The sequence below is a fragment of the Spermophilus citellus genome, assembly GCF_964194105.1.
Source record: "Spermophilus citellus genome assembly, chromosome: 1".
NCBI classification, from domain to species: Eukaryota; Metazoa; Chordata; class Mammalia; order Rodentia; family Sciuridae; genus Spermophilus; species Spermophilus citellus.
The window spans coordinates 270007563-270029446 of NC_138182.1; the positions used below are offsets into that span (position 1 = coordinate 270007563).

Genomic DNA, 21884 nt, shown 5'->3' on the forward strand with positions numbered 1-21884 from the left:
AATCATAGCCTGGCAGTTCATCTGAGTAACCCCAATAAAGATGATAATTATCACTTAGTATTAATTTTGCACTCAAACATCTATTTTAAAACTTGCTCTATGTTTGGTACATTGATACAAGGTAGAAATGGCAGTTACCTAACCTTGCTTGTACACGGGAGAGTAGATCAAAGAGTCTTTGGCTTCAGAACCAGAAGAACTGGGAGAAAGTGTTGTGATCCTCCACTCTCCAAGACACATGGCCCTGGGGAAGTCACTTTCCCTCCTGAGCCTCAAAGCCTCTTTGTTTGTGGTGCCTTCAGAAGAAAGGGTGAAGCAAGAATGTAGTTGCAAATAGTTAATTTGGAAGCAAAAATGATAGAATGTGGAGAAAGAGACAGCAAAAGAGGGCAGATAAGGGCTTGTTACTAAAGTCATTGTTCCAGGTAGCGAGGCCTTCACTGGGTCTTCATTGCACTGAGATCTCTCTGAAGAATTCCTCTCAGATTTGCCATAAAAAGACAAGCAACATTTGCCCACTGACTTCTGTTGTTTGAGGATTACACCAGGAGGTACAGCCTTTCCATACTTGTAGGCCATGTTGGGATCTGAATCATCAAACAGGATCCTGGAATACAAGGAGGAGTGACATAGGCCAGCTGGTGCTTGAGGGTGGACACGGGCTGATGGAGGTGAGTCTGAGATCTCACAAAACTCTTCACTTCCCAACTGCTGGTGAAATCAGAAATGGGGTGTGGGGAGTGATAAGGGACCCATGGGCATCAACTACGAACTCCTATCTGCAAAACATGGGCAATAACTTCTTCCTGTCTATAGCGTGTAACGATTAGGAGGATCAAGTGAAGTCACATATGAGAAAGAGATTGGAGGCATTACAAACCTGCAAGAGTGCAAGGCGTGTGGGAGTGTTATACATCTGTACTTAATAATTACAATTCCCTCCAACAAAAATACATTTGAACATTCAGAACTATTCCTAGCATCTGAGGGGCTCAAGGCTCAAACTCTTGTCCATATTTTTATGTCATTCTTATGTTAATTCTTGGATATCTGTTTGCCTTAACAAAATACCTTCACAGTATTCTGGAAGCTAACTCCAAATTTGGAATTCTTGGATTCTTCAGTGTTCCAAATGGAGAAAGCCCGGTCCTGGTTATAGCTCCTGTACTAGGAATTCTGTTTCTATTTTTTTTTCCAGCACACATCAATTCAGTCAAGTTATTGTATCTCAGGACCTCCATTTTCTCATCTGCAATATCAGGCAAATTCAACTCTTTTGTAGTTATTACTCATAGGCTTTGTAAAGTTTTTATACTGCAGACACTCTATACCTGTCTGTTTCCTTCCTACTAAACCCTCATTTCCCTTTTACAAGAGAGAAAACTAAGACTTAATTGCTTAACTTTCTTTGCTATAGTGAAATAGCTGGTAAGGGACAGAATTAAAAGTAGAACTGAGTTTTCCAGACCTCAGCCCAGTGTTCTATTTAATGAGGCCCCTGGGTGACTTGGTGTCTGTGACCCTCCTTCAGAGACCAAAGCAGGGATTCAGCTTTCTCAGAGCCTGGCTGGAGGAGGGAGCGGGAAGCCCCTTCAATCTCTGTCTGCGGTTGTTTCTGAAAGAAGTCTTCTTCACAGCTTGTTGCAGCATTTAATGTTGGGCTGCAAAATAAATCCATTTGTAGACATCTCAGGGATTATCCCATACAGGTAAGCGCCTGAGGATTCGTGTTTGGAGAGAGCTTTCCTAGGCTCTCAATCAGAGACTGCTGTTGGTATGTGCAATGGTCTGAATGCTTGTGCTTTCAGAGGCAGGGCCTTTGTGGGTGATTAGATCACAAGGGCAGAGCCCTGAGGAATGGGATTAGTGCACTCATCCAGAGGCCTGAGAGAGCACCCTACTATTTCCACCATGTGAGACACTGAAAAATTGCCAGCTATGAACCAGAATGCAGGCCCCACCAGAAAATGAATCTGCTAGCCCACGTTCTTGAACTTCTCAGCCTCCAGAACTGGAAGACATATCTGTTAGCTATAAGTTACTATGTTCATGGTACAGTCATCTCTTGATATCCAAGGAGATATGTACATAATACAATATAAGTGCTTAGTAAACAGCTGCTGTACTACATTGTTTAGGGACTGGTGACATGGAAAAATTCCATACATGTTTAGTATAAGTATTTTTTTCCAAATATTATAGATCCTCATTAGTTGAATTCATTGACTTGGAATCAACTGATATACAAGACTGACTACTATACTTTTATTTTCTTTCCTTCTTTTTTTTTTTTTTTTTTTTTTTTTTTTTTAATCAGGCTGGGGATAAAACCCAGGTCCTCATATATGCTAGACAAGTGCTCTACCACCAAGATATGCCACCATCTCTGATTGTATTTTTTTTAATACCAGTTCAAATGGACTACAAAAGTCTTTAGTTATTCTTTTTTCCCCTAGAAAAGTGCATGTCATGTTTCATGATGAATTCCTTTGCCTGTATATCTCCTGTGTACAGAAGCACATGTAACAGATCTCTGTGTGAGACAAAAATTTCTTGTTGCACTTAAGATGCAGGCCTTTTGCAAACCAAGTCTAGGAAATTGTAGAAACTGGTTTATCCTCAGAGGTTATCCTCTGATTTCAACATCCTAATGGGAAGTTCTACCTAAGTTTAGTCACTGGAAAATCAGGCGTCAGTCTTCTCTCTGGCTTGGTGGCACTTATACATCAGTTTGCTCTTCTTACTTGCCATTCAAAGGGGATAAGCAATATTAAAGGTATTGCTACAGGATATTCTAACAAAAGTTTTAAAAATACTTAACTGACTAATAAAAGATGAACCTGAGAAATAACACTAGATCATAATCTGGGGGTTCAGCTCTTTATTTGCTAGTTATTATGATGTTTCAGATAGACTTTATTTATGATGATCACTTGAATCATGGCCCTAGGACTAAGCAAGTTTTTGCTCCTCACCCAGCTTCTACCTCCCCCAAGACAGGACACCTCTGGCGTGAACACCCAGGAGTTATGTTCTCAGCAACTGCATCAGAGAGTGTCATGGTCTCTGGCTCAGGCAGGATGAGCACTTTTAAATGGGCACAATCTTCACAGTCTCCCTCAAAATTGGAATGGGAATGATTCACTAGATTCCCCATTAACTGCAAATTTTTAGTTTTTTGAACGGTTGAAAAAAGATATGAACAGGCAAACTGTAAGCAAGGCTGCAGGCTGTAACATATTTTGCAATGTTTTTAAAACATTCAACTGCTTTTTTCAAACAGAAAAGTCATGCATTTGAAGAGAAGGAGAATATTTCTTTACTCACGTGATATTGAAAATTTCTTTGTGGGCAGCAAAGTCCCATGTTTATTAAAATAAGAACCAAGCATAAATATAGCTACCTATGTTTCAAAATATTTTGACTATAAATATCTGAGAAATCTGCCTTCTTCTGCTTAAGAATTTCCCCAGGGTAAGTGCCTTTCTCATAATCAAAAAATATATATATACCGTGGTGGTAATGAAAGCAAAGGGCCTGGAAAAATGTTCCTCATCACTGATGCTCCAGTTAGGGTGCTGTGCCCCACATATGCTATCAATCAGGGCAATTAGAGGTGAGAGATAGTTTTCATTTGACTTAGCTACATTTTTTTTTCTGTAAGTGGCACATGACTGGTTAAAAATGCTCCAGAGCTTTGCACTGTCAACTACTGGAAAGAGCAGACTAAAACTTTCAGTGACTGTTTTCAATTAAAAGTTCATTGCTAGCTTATTTGGGTACATGTGAAACTTCAAAATATTTCTGTGTATGTTTTAGGAAAACAAGATAAGAAATGTTGATCTTTAAATCTCACCCCAGAAAGTTCTACTAATAAATGAGAAGGAGTAATGTTTACCCTCTTCTCCTTTTCACATCTTTCTGCCTAAATAATTGCCTTGCAATTGCCTTTCCTAATAAGACTTGCAAACTTTACTTTCATGTAGGTCTGTTTCTTGGCTGATTGCAATGCCTACATATTGATTTCACCTGAAAATCTCAAGGTCATACAGTCTGGGTGATTATCACAAATTTATATTTTTGTCAAAAGTCATTCACCTTTCTATGCCATCATAAACTTCTTTTTTAATCTGCAAGTAACAAATTCAATTAGTTACCTCACGGGAAGCAACCCTGCAAAGGCTGTTAGTTTGGGATTCAGAATGAAACTGAAAGGATTCTGGATGTCCCTTGAATAATTTTAAGAGAAATCCAATATGATCTGTCTTGTGGTCAAGGTCAAAAGGTCTGAAAGGAGTCTCAATGCTATCACCACTCAGGTGTACATTTGTTCAAATGTGGAATCGCAAGAGAGATCGCAAAACTGAACTCCAATCCTGGCAAAGTTATTTGATTTCAATCCTCACTTTCCTTGAGTGTAAAATAAGACTGGACTTTGTGACATCTAAAATCCCGTGACTCTGATGATCTATCATAGTGACATAGGTGAGGCAGTATAGACTGGTGCTTTGACACACATGCCCTCACCATTTTAATCTGTATGCTCTTTTAGTGGATTATTTAACTTTTCTATGCCTCAGACAGCAGAATAGAAAAAAAAATAATTTACTTTCCTCATAGGGTTGCTGTGAATGCAAATGCTTACAACACTGGTTGTGTGGTAATGCACAGAGTGTTCTATCCATGCAGACCATCCCTGTTAAGGCTTTCATGATGGGTCTTTTCTGCTTTCTCTTACAGGCATGTTTGTCCCTGACTGTAGTCTTTATGCTTAGGCCCTGTGCAAGGATAGCTCTTCTAACCTCTTTCCTTAGTTAGTTTTGGTTCACCTGTCAAGACTCCTCCATAAGCATCCCAGGAAGCCTTGCTTGATTACCTTCTTCCTCTCCTAGATTAGGTTGGGCATACCTACAGCATTTGCATGCACGCTCAGCACATCTGTAGTTAATTACTTGTTCAAGCTCTGTCTTCCTACTGGAACATGAGGGTAGCCTCAGACTTGTTCCCCTTTATAGAATACAGCACCTGGCACTCAGCAAATTTATCACATGTCAAATGGATTCTGGCAAACATTTGTACCCAGGCATTTATGGGATTGCATGCAGAGAATACCAACAGCTAGCTGGAACCTTGAGTGAGCTGCTTCACCCTCTGGCTTTCCTCAGCTGTAAAATACAGATGTTGACAGTGGCCACCTCAGAAAGGACATGATAATGAAAAAGATGTTTGCAAAGCACCTAGAAGAGTGGCTCATGGAGGATATTTTAATGTTGGTTTTTCTACCCTGATTTCACATGGAAATGTATTGCTGCACTGGCAGCTATAGGTTTTTAAGTAAATAATTGAAAAAGCATTAGTCACAAGTGGTTAAATGAATCCTTTATCACTGATGTCAGAGACCACAATAGTAACCAACATCCTCTCTCACCAACTGCAGAAATAGAAGCCAGATAATACCCAACACATACACATCTGCACATACACACCTTACCGATGGTCACTGTCATACCTACTCCCACCGAAAATTCTTTATTGTTATTGTTTTCTCATCATAAAAAGGATATCAGTGTGTGGCAATGTTCAAATAACCTAAATATATATGACTAACTTGAAAATTCCCCCCTGTGATTTTATTTCACATGGAATGCAAACTTGTTTCAGAGCTCTTCAAAAGTAAGCGAACTGCCAACTTTCTTCATAGAATTTACTGCAATATACAGCAATAATTAGGCAAGTGACTGCAATATATAAGAGTAACATAGCCCTGCATTGATTTTCTTGCACCCAAAAGTTAGGATTAAAAATATTTAAAGAATTATTCTCTCTCTCTCTCTCTCTCTCTCTCTCTCTCTCTCACACACACACACACACACACACACACAATCACAATGCCAGTGATGGAACCCAGTGCTTCATGTATGCTAAGCAGGTGTACTCTGTCACTGAGCTACATCCCTAGTCCTAAAGGATTCTTTATATGCAGTTAGTTAATTTGGAGAAAATGAGGGAATGTGGAAAATGTTCCTGCTTTCTTTTCAAGCAAGTGTTTAGGAAGTTATGCAGTTTAGGTATCAGTCTTCCTTCCCACAATGAACAGAATTAGAAATAAGCAAGAACAGGCTTGATTGAAAGTCAACTGAGGTTTTATGTGAACAAGTGGTGCTTCATGAAGACAAGAATTCCCTTTTCTTACCTTTAGTTTCAAACCTTAAGTCTCAGAAGAGACTTCCTGACTGGTGGCTGGTCCCAGAAATTCTGGTAGCCATCAAGTTGCTTTGCTCAAATTCTCATGGAAGGGGTCTCCTGAATGCTTTTTGCAGAAGTTTGACCCACAGTTCTACAAATTGGTTCTTTAAAGCTTCAATCCCTCCTACTATGAGCATTCTTAATATAATTCTTGCTCAGATTGAAGGAAGTTGACACAAATTGAATTCTTGTGCAGCAGCTTTGGGAGCCATTTATAAACTGCAAATGAAAAGTGTGCTTTCCTATTGCTCTACCTGGGACAAATTGCCAGTTGAGTTGATTATTATCCTGTTCTATCCATCTGTTTGTCATTTGGTTGGGTTAAACCAACACATAAATAAAGAAAGAGGCTGAAAGCTGAAGGTCAAATAATAGATATTTTTATGTGACTACTTAGTGGTTTTTGTACTTCTCTGCAATTCATTTCTGTGTAGAGCAAATCCTGCATAAAACCCGTCTGTAAAATCGACAGACAATTGTAGGCTCCTAGCGTGAGAGTCTCTCTCACCCCTGTCCTGTTTGCCCTGGATAATCTATGGGATCATGTCTCTTTTCTTAAAGCAGAGTGCTTAATCTGCAGTCTGTAGCTCCCCAAAGGCTCCCTGGATGGAATTCAAGGGGTTCCTGCACTTAGCTGAAAAATAATTGTTCTTAGTTTCAGCAACTGAAACTTAGCATTTTCTTCATGAATCAGTGCAGACAACAAACCACAGTGGCATTAGCACTGCCTGTGATTTTTGTCACCATTAGAATGATAGGTCTTTTCTTCTCCCATTACAATTGCTGTGCATGTGTCAAAGTACCAGTTATGTTTATCACTACCTTGAAATTATCACTGTGATTTAAATTCATTGCTGGATTTTATTATTTAATGTGTTCATGAATAAGCATATATATGACTATATCATAATTTTTATAATTGTGTTCAGTACAATTAGTTTCCTTGTGATCTTATTTTTTATTTTACGCATATAAACATTTTTATTTTATGCATAGGAAAACATTCATAGACTTCATCAGACTGTCGCAGTGGCACATGAAGGTTAAAGACTGTTGTTTTAGGTCAGGAGTTGGCAAACTTTTCCTCAGAGGATGAGATAGTAAATATTTTGTACTCATCACCTGTATGAACTGTCTCAAATACTCTGCCATTGTAGCAGAAAGGCTTCCATAGACAATACCTAAACAATTGTGTGTGCTTGTGTTCCAATAAAATGTGACAAACAATGGCAGCTGGCTAAAATCTGCAACACTTGCTGTAGGGCGTCAACGTTATTTCTAAGACTGAGTTCTGAAGATATCTGAATTCAGTTCAACCAGCATTTATTAGATATCTACTGTGAGCATATTTTCATACAAACTTGTATGTGTTGAGTATCTTATATATGAAGATCACATACAAGAGATTCAAGCATGAATAAGCTATAGCCCCAGCCTTTGGACTGTCTACAGGGGATGCAGGTGCGCCCAGTCCAGCGTAGTGAGTGTAGCAGGCAGGGCTGGGGCAAGGGCCTGGGGGAACACATTTGATATCTGAATCTGTTTTTAATTTTTAAAAATCGTATATGACACATACAAGTGTACATATTTGAAGGCTTCTTACGGTAGCTAAGAGGGACACATCAGAGATAACCCAACCGAGGAGGAGGGGGGAAGCATCCTAAAAGGTATCTGTTAGAGGAAGCCCAGTAAGCAATGGCTTGGAGGCAAGAAAGAAATGTTCTTGGAACAGCCTGGAGCTGTTTGTGGTGAGAAATGGGTAAGCAAGGGTCAGACTAAGGAAGGCATCATAAAAGAGCTTGTGTATATCCCAAAGGATATTAGGAGCTATGAAAAGCTTTGAGCAAGAAAGAAATTATAGGTATCTGTAATTTTGGAAGATCATGCAATCATCTCAGGGAACAGATAGGTGAATAAGACAAAGTCTAAATGCTTAATGAGCTCAGAGCCTAGTCCGGAGGACAGAAATACAAAATGACATTATCAGATGATATAATCAGTGTAATAGTAGAATCAGGTTCAAGGCGTGGGATAGCTCACAGGACAGTCTTATTAATTCTGTTCATGAGATGATGCTTAGAAAGGAATAATATAAGATAGAATACTTAGGAGAGAATCCTAGGTCCTTCAGAAGCCATTTAATTGTAGAATGATAGGTTTGATGCTGAAAGAAGCCACACATATCTGGTTGTACTATAATTAAGCTGTTGGTCCACCCCTCTCAAGCCAGCAGTGTGACCTCCACTGTCACGACCCTTCTGCAGGTCCTGCTATATCCCCTGGAGGACAGTTTTTTTCCTTCTCCTACAAATTCCAATCTCAATAGTATTTTCCAAGTAGGATTTAACTGCTTCAAGCCCAGTTTCTTAGTTAGTGTCTGTAACATGTTTGAGCGTCACTTTTCACTCCAGCTTGAAGAACACGGGTTCCTTAAGCTGTGGGTGATAATTCATTAAATGAAAGGTAAAAGGAATCCTGGCTAATTGTTTTTCAGAAGTGAAATAGAATGGGTCTGAAAAGAAAATATCAGAGGGCATCATACAAGGTAAAACAAGAATTTGTAAAACTTGTGTGTGTGTGTGTGTATGTGTGTGTGTGTGTGTGTGTGATGTTCACTGGATCACATGTGCATTGTATGTCTTTCTGAGGATCATGCAAAAACATGGAAAAACATTAACCCATGTGGACCAAAGTCAGAGACACTGAACTAACTCTAACCTCTTGCACTGCTCAGGACTTTCTATTGTCCTTCATCCTCCCTGATCCCTGATCCATGGCTGACAACCCCTGCTTTTTTTTTTTTTTCTTCCTTTTGGTGAAGGATTTATTCGAGCATGAAGAATAGAAACAGAACTCATGCAGGGGCAGAGGGGGCCTGATAGCAGGATTCCCCAGTACCAGCTTTGACGCACAGCTCATCCTCCCAAGGCAGCTGCCTTCATTGTTGACCATTCCTAACTACCATCAAAAATTTTCCCATGTATGGGCGGCCATCACCTTATCTGTAAGGAACTACTAAGTTCCTAGTCCAATATGGAAAAGCGGGTGTCCACCCCATCCTCATTTGTCACACAGTTGGTCTCCTATCTAAAGACACTACCCTGAGCTCACTGTGTCTTCTCCACTCAGCCACCTTGGGAACTCTTCTTCAAAAGAAGTTGGATCTACAGTAGAGAGAAGGGAACTGGAGGTGGGAGGAGGAAGGGGAGGGGGAAGGGGAAATACTGGGGAATGAATTAGAGCAAATTATCTGCCATGCTTTTATAATTATGCCAAAATGAACCCTAATATTATGTATAACTTAAAGGAACTGATAAAAAAGAAAAGATGGATCCAGCACATCTCCACACATCTCTAGCGTATCTGCTTAACCGAGAAAACTCCTGTGCCCAGCTATGGGCTGGGCCTTTCCAACAGCAGCTGGTACACAGTGAGCCCGTGGCCACTTCTAAAGTTCAGATTTATGCCCCTCCCACTGGAGATTTTTGCCACATCAGGTTTTCTGGGCCTTAGACCTATGGGATCGACTTTTTAAAAACTAGCATAAGATTTTATCAATATCCTACTAAACTTCATCAGGACTGAATTTACCCTGGTGTTTCTATATACTGAGAAAATTTTAAATTTTTACTCTGTGACACCTCTTATTTCAGGAAGGCATGTTTGCCAGACAACTATTCCCCCCAATTCTTTTGATTATAACTAAATACAACTGATTGTGACTCTTCTTCTGAGTTTAGACCACTAAGATTATTCTTTTATGTTTTTAAATTTTCCATCAGTCTTCCCCTTAAAGGTGAGGGGGCAGAACTGAGCCTTCTTTACTGCCTGGAGGGCTTTTGTATTGTTTTGCTTTGTTTGTTTTTCCTATCCAGTTTCTCTTCTTAACCACTTGCATTGTTCTTGGGCAAATCCTTCCCACATTCTCATTTGCCTGTTTAGCCATTGAGCCTCTCTGAGAGCTGGGGGTAGTCCATGCAGGCTACTAATGTAGAAACCCAGTCAAACAGTTGTCATTACACATTTTTCAATATTTATTTAGTGTAGCAGCATCTATTATATCTAGAAAGTATAATTATCCTTTCTCCTTTTCTCATAAGACTTTTAGTAAGGTCTCTTAAGGTGCTTTGGAATGCAGTGTTGTGGGGTTTTTGGACGTGATTCCATCCTGTAAAGGACCTTGAAGAACGACAACAGGGCATGGGAGCTTGCACACAAGCTCCCATGTCTTGGGCATAAGTAAGAATATATCTTTATCTTCACCCACTTACTTATCTCAGAAGTCCTCATCTGATATTGTTAGGATTATCAGTGAGAGTTATTTTTTTTTTTTTGCCAGTTAAAATCAAAACTCACATTTAAAAAAAATGATACCTAATAACTGAACACTCTTTTAAGATAAATTCTATGTGTGAACATCAATTCGCCACTCTCCTAATGGAAGGCCAAGGACTTTTCTTTGAATGTGAGCCCACTGAGTAGAGTGCCCCACTGATATTCTTGCACAAACCACACCTGGAAAGTCTCATTTACACTTCTTCAGGTGAACCAAAAATGTAATCACTTACAAAATCCTTGCAAAATCCTTATGGAATCTTATGATTCTTTCCCCCAATCTTTTACAATTGTCTAGCTTTTACCTAGTTTAAAGGCATTGTTTTTTAGTGGTTCAGCTTATCAAGCCTTTCAAAGACACTTAACATAGCTATCATTCATTTTTGTACTCACATTTCACTGATTTATATAGTATTAAGTGAAAACAACAATTGTAACAACAAAAAGGGCATAAATAGGTATGGGAATAAACACAGTTGACTTTTTTTTTAGTTAAGACTAATTTCTTTTTTATTGGTTCTTTTTAGTTATGCATAAGTAGGATTCATTCTGACATAATTGTAAGAACATGGAATCTAACTTGTTTTAATTCAGTCCCCAGTGATTCCCCTTCCCTTCCTTCCTCCCTCCCCCTTTTCCCTCTCCTCTACTGATCTTTCTGCTATTTATTTATAGTTTTCTTTTAAAAATTAGTGTCTTATGGACATACATCATGGTGAGATTTACTGTGGTATACTCGTATGTGTATGTAGGTAATTTAGGTCAGATTCATTCCACTGTCTTTCCCTGTTCCATCGTACCTCCCTTCCCTTCATCTACTCCATTATCTTTCTTCTATTTTTTAATCCCTGCCTCCTTACTTTGGATTAGCTTCCGTATATCAGAGAAAACATTAAGGGGGGACTGGCTTATTTTACTTAGCATAATAGTCTCCAGTTCCATCCATTTACCAGCAAATGTCATAAAGTCATTCTTTTTTATGACTGAGTAATACTCTGTTGCATATATATATATATATATATATATATATATATATATATATATATATATATATAAATTTTCTTTATCCATTTATCTATTGATGGGCATCTAGGCTGGTTCCATAGCTTGGCTATTGTGAATTGTGCTGCTATAAACATTGATATCATTGTCCTATGCTGATTTTAAATCTTCTGGATATATAACAAGGAGTGGATAGCTGGGTCGTGTGGTGGTTCCATTCCTAGTTTTTTGAGGAATCTCCATACTGCTTTCCAGAGTGGTTACACTAATTTGCAGTCTAATCAACAATGTATGAGTGTACCTTTCCCCCTCCACATCCTTACAACACTTATTGTTACTTGTATTCTTGATAATTACCATTCTGACTGGAATGAGATGAAATCTCAATGTGGTTTTAATTTGCATTTCTCTAATTGCTAGTGATGTTGAACATTTTTCCATGTATTTGTTGATCATTTGTATTTCTTCTTTTAGAAAACTAAATAAATATTTAAAAATTCTCTCTCTCTCTCTCTCAAATAAATAAATATAAGGATGAAGGTTTCATAGCTCAGGGGTTAGAGCAGTGTCTTATAAAACATAAATTTTAAAAAAAAAGAAGTGTCTTTTTTAGTTGACTATTGATGAGCCAGTTGCTCAACTGGTGAGAACAAATGAGGATCATTGGTCAACTTGGGAATTTGATTAGTAGATGTTAATAAGGAAAGCCTTGACCATGTGTGTATGTAAAGAAGTGCCTTGGGGCTGGGGATGTGGTTCAAACAGTAAGATGCTTGCCTGGCATGCGTGGGGTGCTGGCTTCCATCCTCAGCATCACATAAAAATAAAATAAAGATGATGTGTCTACTGAAAACTGAAAAGTAAATATTAAAAAATTCTCTGTCTCTCTCTCTCTCTCTCTCTCTCTCTCTCTCTCTCTGTCTCTCTCTTAAAAAAAAAAGAAGTGCCTTACTTATTTACCTACTAATGGCTAATGTTTTTATATGCCAAACCCATCTTTGGTATGGATTAAATGGTCTTTCATAGCAGCACCTGTATTATTTTCTCTCTTTGGTTATCCCACTTGATAATTTACCTGTGGTTAATGCTTAGTGTGTTTGTGTCATAGGCAGCTGGTGTCACTCTGGTCTCTTCTCCACCCAAGGATTCTCAACTCCTTCTCAGTTATCCAAATCCAAATACATTCAAACTTAAGTTCAAGTTATGGACCAATATACACTTTCCTCAGCATTCCAGTTCTTGAAAAATGCTGTATTGCACTGCTTCCTAGTGGTTCTTAGACGTTTTATTCCTGCACTGATCCTTAGATGTATTATTTCCCCAATTGGATTGTTAACTCCCTTAGCCTGGACTGTGTTTATACATTCTAGGAGCACCCCTTAGAATATAACTTCTATGATGGAAGCATGCTTGACGACCATTAATCTTTTGCCAGCTGACTAGTTCAAGGCAGCCACTTGCTGAATTTGATAGTTCAAAGAAAAATAATTGTTTACTAAATCTGAGATTGGCAATGGGCAAAGTATCAAAACCAAAACAAAACTTAAAAAAAAAAGAAAAAGAAAAGAAAAGGAATGAAACAGAAAAATATTCCACCCAGTGGTTCTGTGACTTTGGGTAAATAATTTCCCTTTTGTATCCATATGGGTAGAATGAACACTAAACTAGACCATTGGCTCTTAAAATTTGGGGAATCTTGATTATCTTTGAAAATCTGATAAAAGCTAAGGAGTCTCTCCTTAGAAAAATGAAGAAAGTGCCACATTTAAAATCTTGCATATAATTTCTGCAAATCCTCAGACACTTGGACCAAAGGATCTTGAAGATTCCACCTAGTCCTGATAGTCAGGATGGATTCTGAGGTGGTGCCAGTGATAAGTGCTTCTTCCTGCCAAAATGAACCAGTGAGTGGCTTGATTAGGAATTGAGTAACTGGGCATTGAGCAGCCACCGCTGACCACACAATAGATGCCCTACCCAGTCTCCCCTGCCCAACCACCTCCAAAGGCAGGCCATTGCTCTCCTGAAGTGTGGGATGCCATATCCCACCCTACCCCACTTCTTGGACAAGTGCTTGAAATGCAAGTCCTGCTGGCCACCGTCCACCTTTACCTGGGATGGCAGCACCTCTCTGTCAACTTCCTCCTTGTCTGGCCTTTTCATTGTTAGGGAAAGTGTTGCTATGGTGATTTGGTTGGAAACTTTTGCAGTTAGGGTAAAATGATTTTCTTGAGTCAGAGAAGATAAAACTATTGTTGAGGATGATTTAAGACAATACTTTTGCCTGGTTATCTCTTTCTCAACTCACCTCTGCCCTTTTATACCTCCAGAGACTCTAAAAACATTCAAATGGAAAACATCCCAGGAAAAATATTAAAGATTTCCACTGGTATTTAATCTGCATGAGGCTTCCTCTCACTCTATAAAATGAAATTAAATGTTAATGATTTCAATCTCTTATTCATCCAACATAGATTTTTCTCTCCCTACATTAAATGAACAACAAATGCAAAATAATCTTTGTGTTCTTTCTTTTGCTATCACTTTTACATGAGGATGCCATAGGTGTTTACAGGTAGCGCTGGGTAAACAACAGCATACTCTAAGGACAGATCTGAGCTATTTTCTCTATAACTATCACAAGGAAAGCTTTGCAAAGGACAGCAGGAGAATTTTATCTAAAGAGCTCATCTTTTTGGACTCTCTTTCAGGTATCCCCTGTGGTGTTCCTCTGTGAAGTGATTTTGTTCTAATTTGAGTCTATAAATGTGTTTCCTTTGACTCACTGCGGTTTTCTCTTTGATGATAAAATTAGTTTACATGAGAAGCCCATCTTTAGGGAAAGAGTAAGGGGAAGAAGAAGTCAGCCCTCTTTCTCCAGGGGGCATGCCCTGTGCTCTGTGAAATTTGCTTTTCTAAGCATGAAAATTCTTAAGAGGTTCAGCCCTGCAAACCTCTCCTCAGCACAGTGAGCTGAGGAAGCATCTGGTGACTGGGATTTGAGTGATTCCTACCAATGAAATACTAGGCAGACACATATTAAAGAAATCTGTGCTTCATACCATAAGACCCAGCTATACCACTTCTGGTTGTTTATCCTAAAGAATTAAAGCCATCATGCTATAGTGACACATGCCTGCCCATGTTTATAGTAGCACAGTTCATAATAGCCAAACTATGGAACCAGTGTAGGTGCCCATCAATGGATGAATAAATACAGAAAATATGGTATATATGTACAATGGAGTTTTATTTGGCCATAAAAATGGAACTATGGCATTTGCAGGAAAATAGATGGAACCTTGAGACCTTTAGGTCAAGCAAAATAAGCCCAACTCAGAAGGTCAAGGGTCATGTGTTTTCTCTCATATGCAAAAGCTAGAGAGGAAAAAAGGAAAAGAAAAGTGTGTGTGTGTGTGTGTGTGTGTGTGTTGGGGATTGGGGTACGGATCTCATGAAAATCAAAGAAAGATCAGTAGAATGGATGAAAGGGATTGAGGAAGGAAAAGGGGAAATACTGGGGAATGATATTGGCCAAATTATATTGTTATGTAACTATAACAATGAAAAATGTGGGAAGGGAAATCTGTGGTTCATTCAGACATTTCTTTTTAGCATAATGAGTCTCGATTTCCTTGCCTGGTAAGTTGTTCATCAAGGACAATGTCAACCTTTTTTTGCTTCCTGCCTTCCTCTAAATACATGTGAGCAGAGGTGTTTAGTGGTAGGACATCCTAAAGGGACATTGCCAGGGAACAAGTGGAAGGAGGGAGAGTAGCCCTTACCCACCATCACTGCAGTTTTTATCTAATGCCAAGGATCTTCTCAATCTAACTTCATCTCAGGAACCAAGCCAGCCCCACCATTTGTCAGTTTCTTACCTGTTCAGTGCCTTGGTTTCCTCCTCTGTATTTAAGACAACAACAGCAAATGGGTAGAGTGCTCACTCTTCCTATCTGCTGCATAGGGCAGCTGGGGGGGAGTAAATGAGTATTAGAACAGTGCTCTGTACTTTGAAAGCACTTCAAAGAGATAGCTCTTATCAGCTATTGACACAAACCCTCCAGTTAGGCCATTCATTCTCACTGACCCCCTTCACACACTGATCTTCCCAGCTTTTATCTTACTGTTCTTATCACCCACAACCCTCCTCTTTCTCCCCTTCAGAAGGGACAGTCATACAGAGCACAGCTGTCCAATGCAGTATAAGTCTATATGAAAATTTATATTTTCTTATTGGGCCATTGAAAAAGATAACAAAAAACAAATGAAATTAATCTTAATAAACTATTTTAACCCATTGTGTCATTATAATCATGTGTCCATTATGAAAAGTTATCAATGAGATATTTCACATTCTTTTTTAATTTTTCATTAAAATCTATTATACAAACCAGCACAGTGCACATGCCTATAATCCCAGAAGTTTGGGAGGCTGAGGCAGAAGGATTGCAAGTTCAAGGCCAGCCTCAGCAACTTAGTGAGGCCCTAAGCAACTTAGTGAGACCCTGTCTCAAAATAAACAAAAAAGGCCTGGGGATGTAGCTCAGGGGTAAAACACCCCTAGGTTCAATCGCCAATACCTAAATAAATAAAATCTGTTGTACATTTTGTGCTTAGCATGCATCTCAATTCAGCCTAGCCACATTTCAAGGGCTGACTGGTCACGTGGGTTAGTGGTACCATGTGACCACACCCAAGGCCAGAGTAAGCAGGCAGCTGTGTGTTACCAGCTCTGTAAGTGGGCAAGTCCCTTAGATGATGGCTGGCACAGGCTGAGTGTTTACAGTCGGATGTCAGGCACCACACTGACGGTGTGTATCTCATTTCATGTCTACCACGGTCCTCTTAGGTAGGGACCTTCATCATTCCCCACTTGATAGGAGAAATGGAGTCCTAAAGAAGTCTCAGCTGGTTAAGTAACAGAGCTGGGGTTTGAACGTGGCTCTGTTTCACGCCAGAGCATATACTCTCACCCTCTGCCTGTTGCCTACCAGACAGGAGCTGAAATGGAGATCTGCCTTCTCTGCCGGACACTCACAAGGACATGTGAACGTTCCGCGAGGGGGCACAGATGTATAAGTTGTTCAGAGTAAGAATGTCCACGAGCAGATTTGTCTTGGGTTTTCCCATAGCAATTTGTGCGGTCACCCTATAAACCTCATATTTGTTTATTTGTGAACAGATTGTGAATAAATGGAATCTGCACTCTCCTGACCCCTGGGGATGGGGCTGCCAAGGGAAGGCTTGTTTATGAAACATCTGGAAAGCAGAGTCCTTGAAAATGAACTCTCCCGTGTGGGGGTCTTTTCACTGCAGTCAAGACTGTCGAGCACAAGCGGCTGGTCTCTACACAGTGCTGATTCTTGGCCCTAAATACGATGTCTTTGCTTTTATTGGCAGGAACTTCCAGTTGATGACCCATGATTTAAAATCGGGACCCCTTTCAGATAAGATATGTTAACTCATGTTTATGAGTGTCACTTCCGGAGTTCAAATGCTGTTATTTTACACACCAACCAGCTCTCCTTCCTGATGGTATTTTTGAATGATTTCTTTCTTCTTCTTTTTTTTTTTTAATTAAAAAAAGGCCAGATTTTGACAACAATTGGACCTTAATCGAAGAGCAGATCCAGATGGACTCCATGGTCATCAAGGGCCTTGATCCAGATACCAACTACCAGTTTGCCGTGAGGGCCGTGAATCCCCATGGCCCCAGCCCACGCAGCTGGCCCAGTGACACCATCCGAACCCTTGGTGAGTACCATGGCCCTCCAGGTACCATGTGTAGCTGCACTGCTGCTAGAGTTGCCTTCCAGGACTCGCTTGCTGGGGGCTTCTTAGTGTCCTGAAGAAGGACAGCCTGGGTTGGGCTGGCCTCAGGCTTCCTCCTAGAGTTTCCAGCCCTTTGGAGATTGAAGTCACAGACTAATTCTATGACCAGGAGGTCAGTGGGAGATTTATTTTTGCATCATCCTTAGGGAGTTTGAGGTCAGTTTTCTTTTACAACCAAAGAATAGGACAGAATGGTGTATAGTCTTCCTGTCCCCTTTTCATCTTTTGAGAACATGAGTTCATCTTAGAACCATAGGGGGAAATCTCAAGCCCTCAGATGCTTCAGGATTAGTGTTCACCTGCAAATCAAGGTTGACCTCTCTGAATGATGTTCAGGGGTATCACTGAAGTTATTGGAGTGATAACATGTCACCCTGGCGCCTCATCGATGGTGTAGGCTCTTATGGTGCCTCCCTGGGGAACTGGAGGAAGCTTGGGCCAGTGTTTATCAAGTCAACTGAGGATCTTCTTAAAAGTCAGATTCTGTCTGTTCTGGAGTTCTTGCAGGTGATGTCAAGAACCATACTCCCACCAAGCCCAGCCCATAGGCTGTGGGGAGATCTCAGAACTGAAATTCTCACTGGCACTTTTTTTGTTCGAAGAGCCCTGTTATTACTCCAGGTCCTCTTTACCCAAGAAAGGAACTCTTGGAAAAGCAGTCTCCCTCTCTACACTGGTAGTTGGCCTTCCATCGTCCCACACAAAACCCTGATGAGTGGCTTGGAATAAGCTCCTTCTCTGTCCTTACAAAACACCAGCACAGATGACTTCCAAGGCCAGTACTACTGGTCCTTCTGAAAACAACCCCTACCTTGAAAGCTTGAATGCTAGGTGGAATTGTGTGGGTATATGGTGAGGTCACACTTCCAAAACACACACACACATATACACTCTGTGTAACTACAATCAGTTGACAATTGTTCCCCTCTTCTTCAGGATTCAGAAACTAAAACTCCCTAGGCATATGCCATGGGATGAACGAAGCACCTTCTTTCTAGAAGAAATGTTGACCGCTCTGCTTCAATGGCCTGCCTTCTTAGATTTTTGCTAGATGAGATCTATTCTATCATCTTTGATTGAATTTTGTGATGTATGGCCAAAAATCAGGGTCATAGGAGTTAGGGGCTGACTGTATTTTGAAAACCTTAGTTTGTCTTTTCCTATTGCAATTTGAATTGGCACTCTGAGCTGTGCCCAACTATGTTAGTCAGCGTTTTGTTGCTGTAAACAAACTATCTGACAAAGGCAACTTAGAAGAGGAAAGGTTTCTTTGGGCTCACAATTTCTGAGGTTCAGTCCATGGTCAGCCAACTCCATTGGTCTGGCCCCAAAGTGAGGCAGAACATCATGGTGGAAGGGCATAGTGAAGGAAAGTTCCCCAGCTCATGGCAAGAAGGGGGGGGCGGTGTTTACAGGAGATGAACTCTTCCAGGACATGCCTTCAGTGACCTACCACCTCTAGCCATGCCCCACTACCTACTGTTACCACTCTGTCCATTAAACTAGGATGGACTGATTAGGTAACACCTCTCAAAATCCAAATGTTTCTCCTCTAAATATTCTTGCATTAATACAGGAGCTTTGGGGAGATACCTCATATCCAAACCATAACATTCTGCCCCTGGCCTCCAAAAGTGCATGTCCATCTCACAATGAAAAGATGCATAGACATCATCTCCAAGAGCACCATAGTCTTTTTAAAAATTTACTCATTTATTTGTTTGTTCTAATTTGTTATACAGGACAACAAAATGCATTTTGATTCATAGTACACAAATGGAGCACAGTTTTTCACTTCTCTGGTTTTACACAAAGTAGAATCACACCATTTGTGTCTTCATACATGTACCTAGGGTAATGATGTCCATCTCATTTCACTGTCTTTCCTACACCCTGCCCCCTCCTTCTTCTAGCTCCCCTTTGCCCTCTCCAGAGTTCCTCCATTCCTCCCATACTCCTCCTGCACCCCAATTATGAATTAGCATCCAATCATCAGGAAAAACATTCTGCCTTCGGTTTTTTTGGGGGGGCGGGGGGATAGGCTTACTTCACTTAGCATGATATTCTCCAATTCCATTCATTTATCAGCAAATGCCATGATTTTATTCTCTTTTAATACTGAGTAATATTCCATTGTGTATATACACCACAGTTTCTTTATCCATTCATCTATTGAAGGACATCTAGGTTGGTTCCACAGTTTAGCTATTGTGAATTGTGCTGCTATAAACATTGATGTGGCTATGTCACTGTATATATGCTGTTTTTAAGTCCTTTGGGTATAAACTGAGGAGTGGGATAGCTGTGTCAAATGGTGGTTCCATTCCAAGTTTTCCAAGGAATCTCCATACTGCTTTCCAGATTAGTGGTACCAATTTGCAGTCCCACCAGCAATGTAAGAGTGTGCCTTTTCCCTCACATCCTTGCCAACACTTTTTGATGTTTTTATTCTTAGTAACTACCATTCTGATTGGACTAAGATGAAATCTTAGAGTAGTTTGCATTTATATTTCTCTAATTGCTAGAGATGTTGAACATTTTTTCATATATTTGTTGATCAATTGTATATCTTCTTCTGAGAAGTATCTGTTCATTTCCTTAGCCTATTTATTGATTGGGTAATTTTTTTGTGTGTGTGTTAAGTTTTTTGAGTTCTTTATGTATCCTGGAGATTAGTGCTCTCTCTGATGCGTGTGTGGTTAAAATTTGTTCCCATTCTGTAGGCTCTCTCTTCACCTCACTGATTGTTTCTTTTGCCGTGAAAAGCTTCTCAGTTTGAATCCATCCCATTGATTGATTATTGATTTTATTTCTTGTGCTTTAGGAGTCTTGTTAAGAAAGTCAGGGCCTAATCCAACATGATGAAGATTTGGGCCTACTCTTTCTTCTGTTAGGTGCACGGTCTCTGATCTAATTCCTAGGTCCTTGATCCACTTTGAGTTGAGTTTTGTGCATGGTGAGAGAGAGGGGCTTAATTTCATTTCCCTGCATATGGATTTCCAGTTTTCCCAGCACCGTTTGTCAAAGAGGCTATCCTTTCCCCAGTATATGCTTTGGGCACCTTGGTCTAGAATGAGATAACTGTATTTATGTGAGTTTGTCTCTGTGTCCTCTATTCTGTACTGTTGGTCTATATGTCTGTTTTGGTGCCAATACCATGCCGTTTTTGTTACTATTGCTCTGTAGTATAGTATAAGGTCTGGTATTGTGATACCACCTGCTTCATTCTTCTAAGACTTGCTTTGGCTATTCTGGGTCTCTTATTTTTCCAGATAAATTTCATGATTGCTTTTTCTATTTCTATGAGGGATGTCTTTGGGATTTTGATTGGAATTGCATTAAGTCTGTGTAGTGTTTCTGGTAGCACGGTCATTTTGACAGTATTAATCCTGCCTATCCAAGAACAAGGGAGATCTTTCCATTTTCTAAAGTTTTCTTTAATTTCTTTATTTAGTATTCTGTAGTTTTCATTGTGGAGGTATTTCACCTCTTTTGTTAGATTGATTCCCAAGTATTTTATTTTTATTTTTGAGGCTATTGTAAATGGGGTAGTTTTCTTAATTTCTCTTTCAGAGGATGTGTCACTGATGTACAGAAATGCCTTTGATTTATGGGTGTTGATTTTATATCCTGCTACTTTGCTGAATTCATTTATTAGTTCTAGAAGTTGTCCCAGAGTCTTAACAGTTCCTGTGTTGCCCAAAAGTCAAAGTCCACTCATCTGAGACTCAAGGCAAAGTCTTAACTGTGAGCATCAAAAGCAAATTGCCAACATATAATGGCACAGAGTAAACATCCCCATTCCAAAAGGAAATATTAGGGATATAGAAGGAAGAGATGGAATCAAAGTGAAACCAAAACCAACTATGCAAACGAGCCCTGTAGCTCCAGGTCCAGCATGCCCTCAATGACCCACCATCTCCACCCATGCCCCACCTGTCTAGTTATCACCCACTTAGTCATTTAAACTAGGATGGACTAATTAGGTCACAGCTCTGATAATCCCATCATATCACCTCTGAACATTCCTGAATTAACACAGAAGATTTTGGAGGACATCTGATTTACCCTTCCACCCTCCCCATCCTTGTCATAGACAATTTAGCTCTCTGCTCTGGCTTTGTGAACTGGTCAGTCTCACCTCTTTCCATCGTCCCTCAGTATTCCCTTATCCGTGGAGTTACAAAAGAAGAAGAAAGGTGAGCTGTACCCGCTCATGCTAGCCTTGACCTTGCATGTGGGTGTGGATACTGGAATCAGGGAGGGACTGGTAGTAGGGGCATTCATTCCTTGTTTTATTTTCTATTTTTTATTATTTATTTACTTATTTATTTTTTGCTTTTTAACTGAAATGCTGTTCTGATCTTGGAGTTTCTGTTCCCCATTGCTGGATCCCATTTTTGTGGATTGATTAAGTAGAATATGATATGTGAAAGTGATTTACAAATAAGTAACATTTTATTATA

General features: G+C 39.8%; 1 protein-coding gene across 3 annotated transcripts in view; it reads left to right on the top strand.

The window, feature by feature from the left end:
• EGFLAM (EGF like, fibronectin type III and laminin G domains) overlaps positions 1-21884 on the top strand; it is a 175418-nt gene that overhangs the window by 78867 nt on the left and 74667 nt on the right. For all 3 annotated transcript variants that reach the window (XM_081283692.1, XM_081283694.1, XM_081283693.1), the window contains one exon: positions 17174-17340. In XM_081283692.1, the coding sequence (XP_081139818.1) occupies positions 17174-17340 (167 nt within the window). The remainder of the gene's footprint in view (positions 1-17173; positions 17341-21884) is intronic.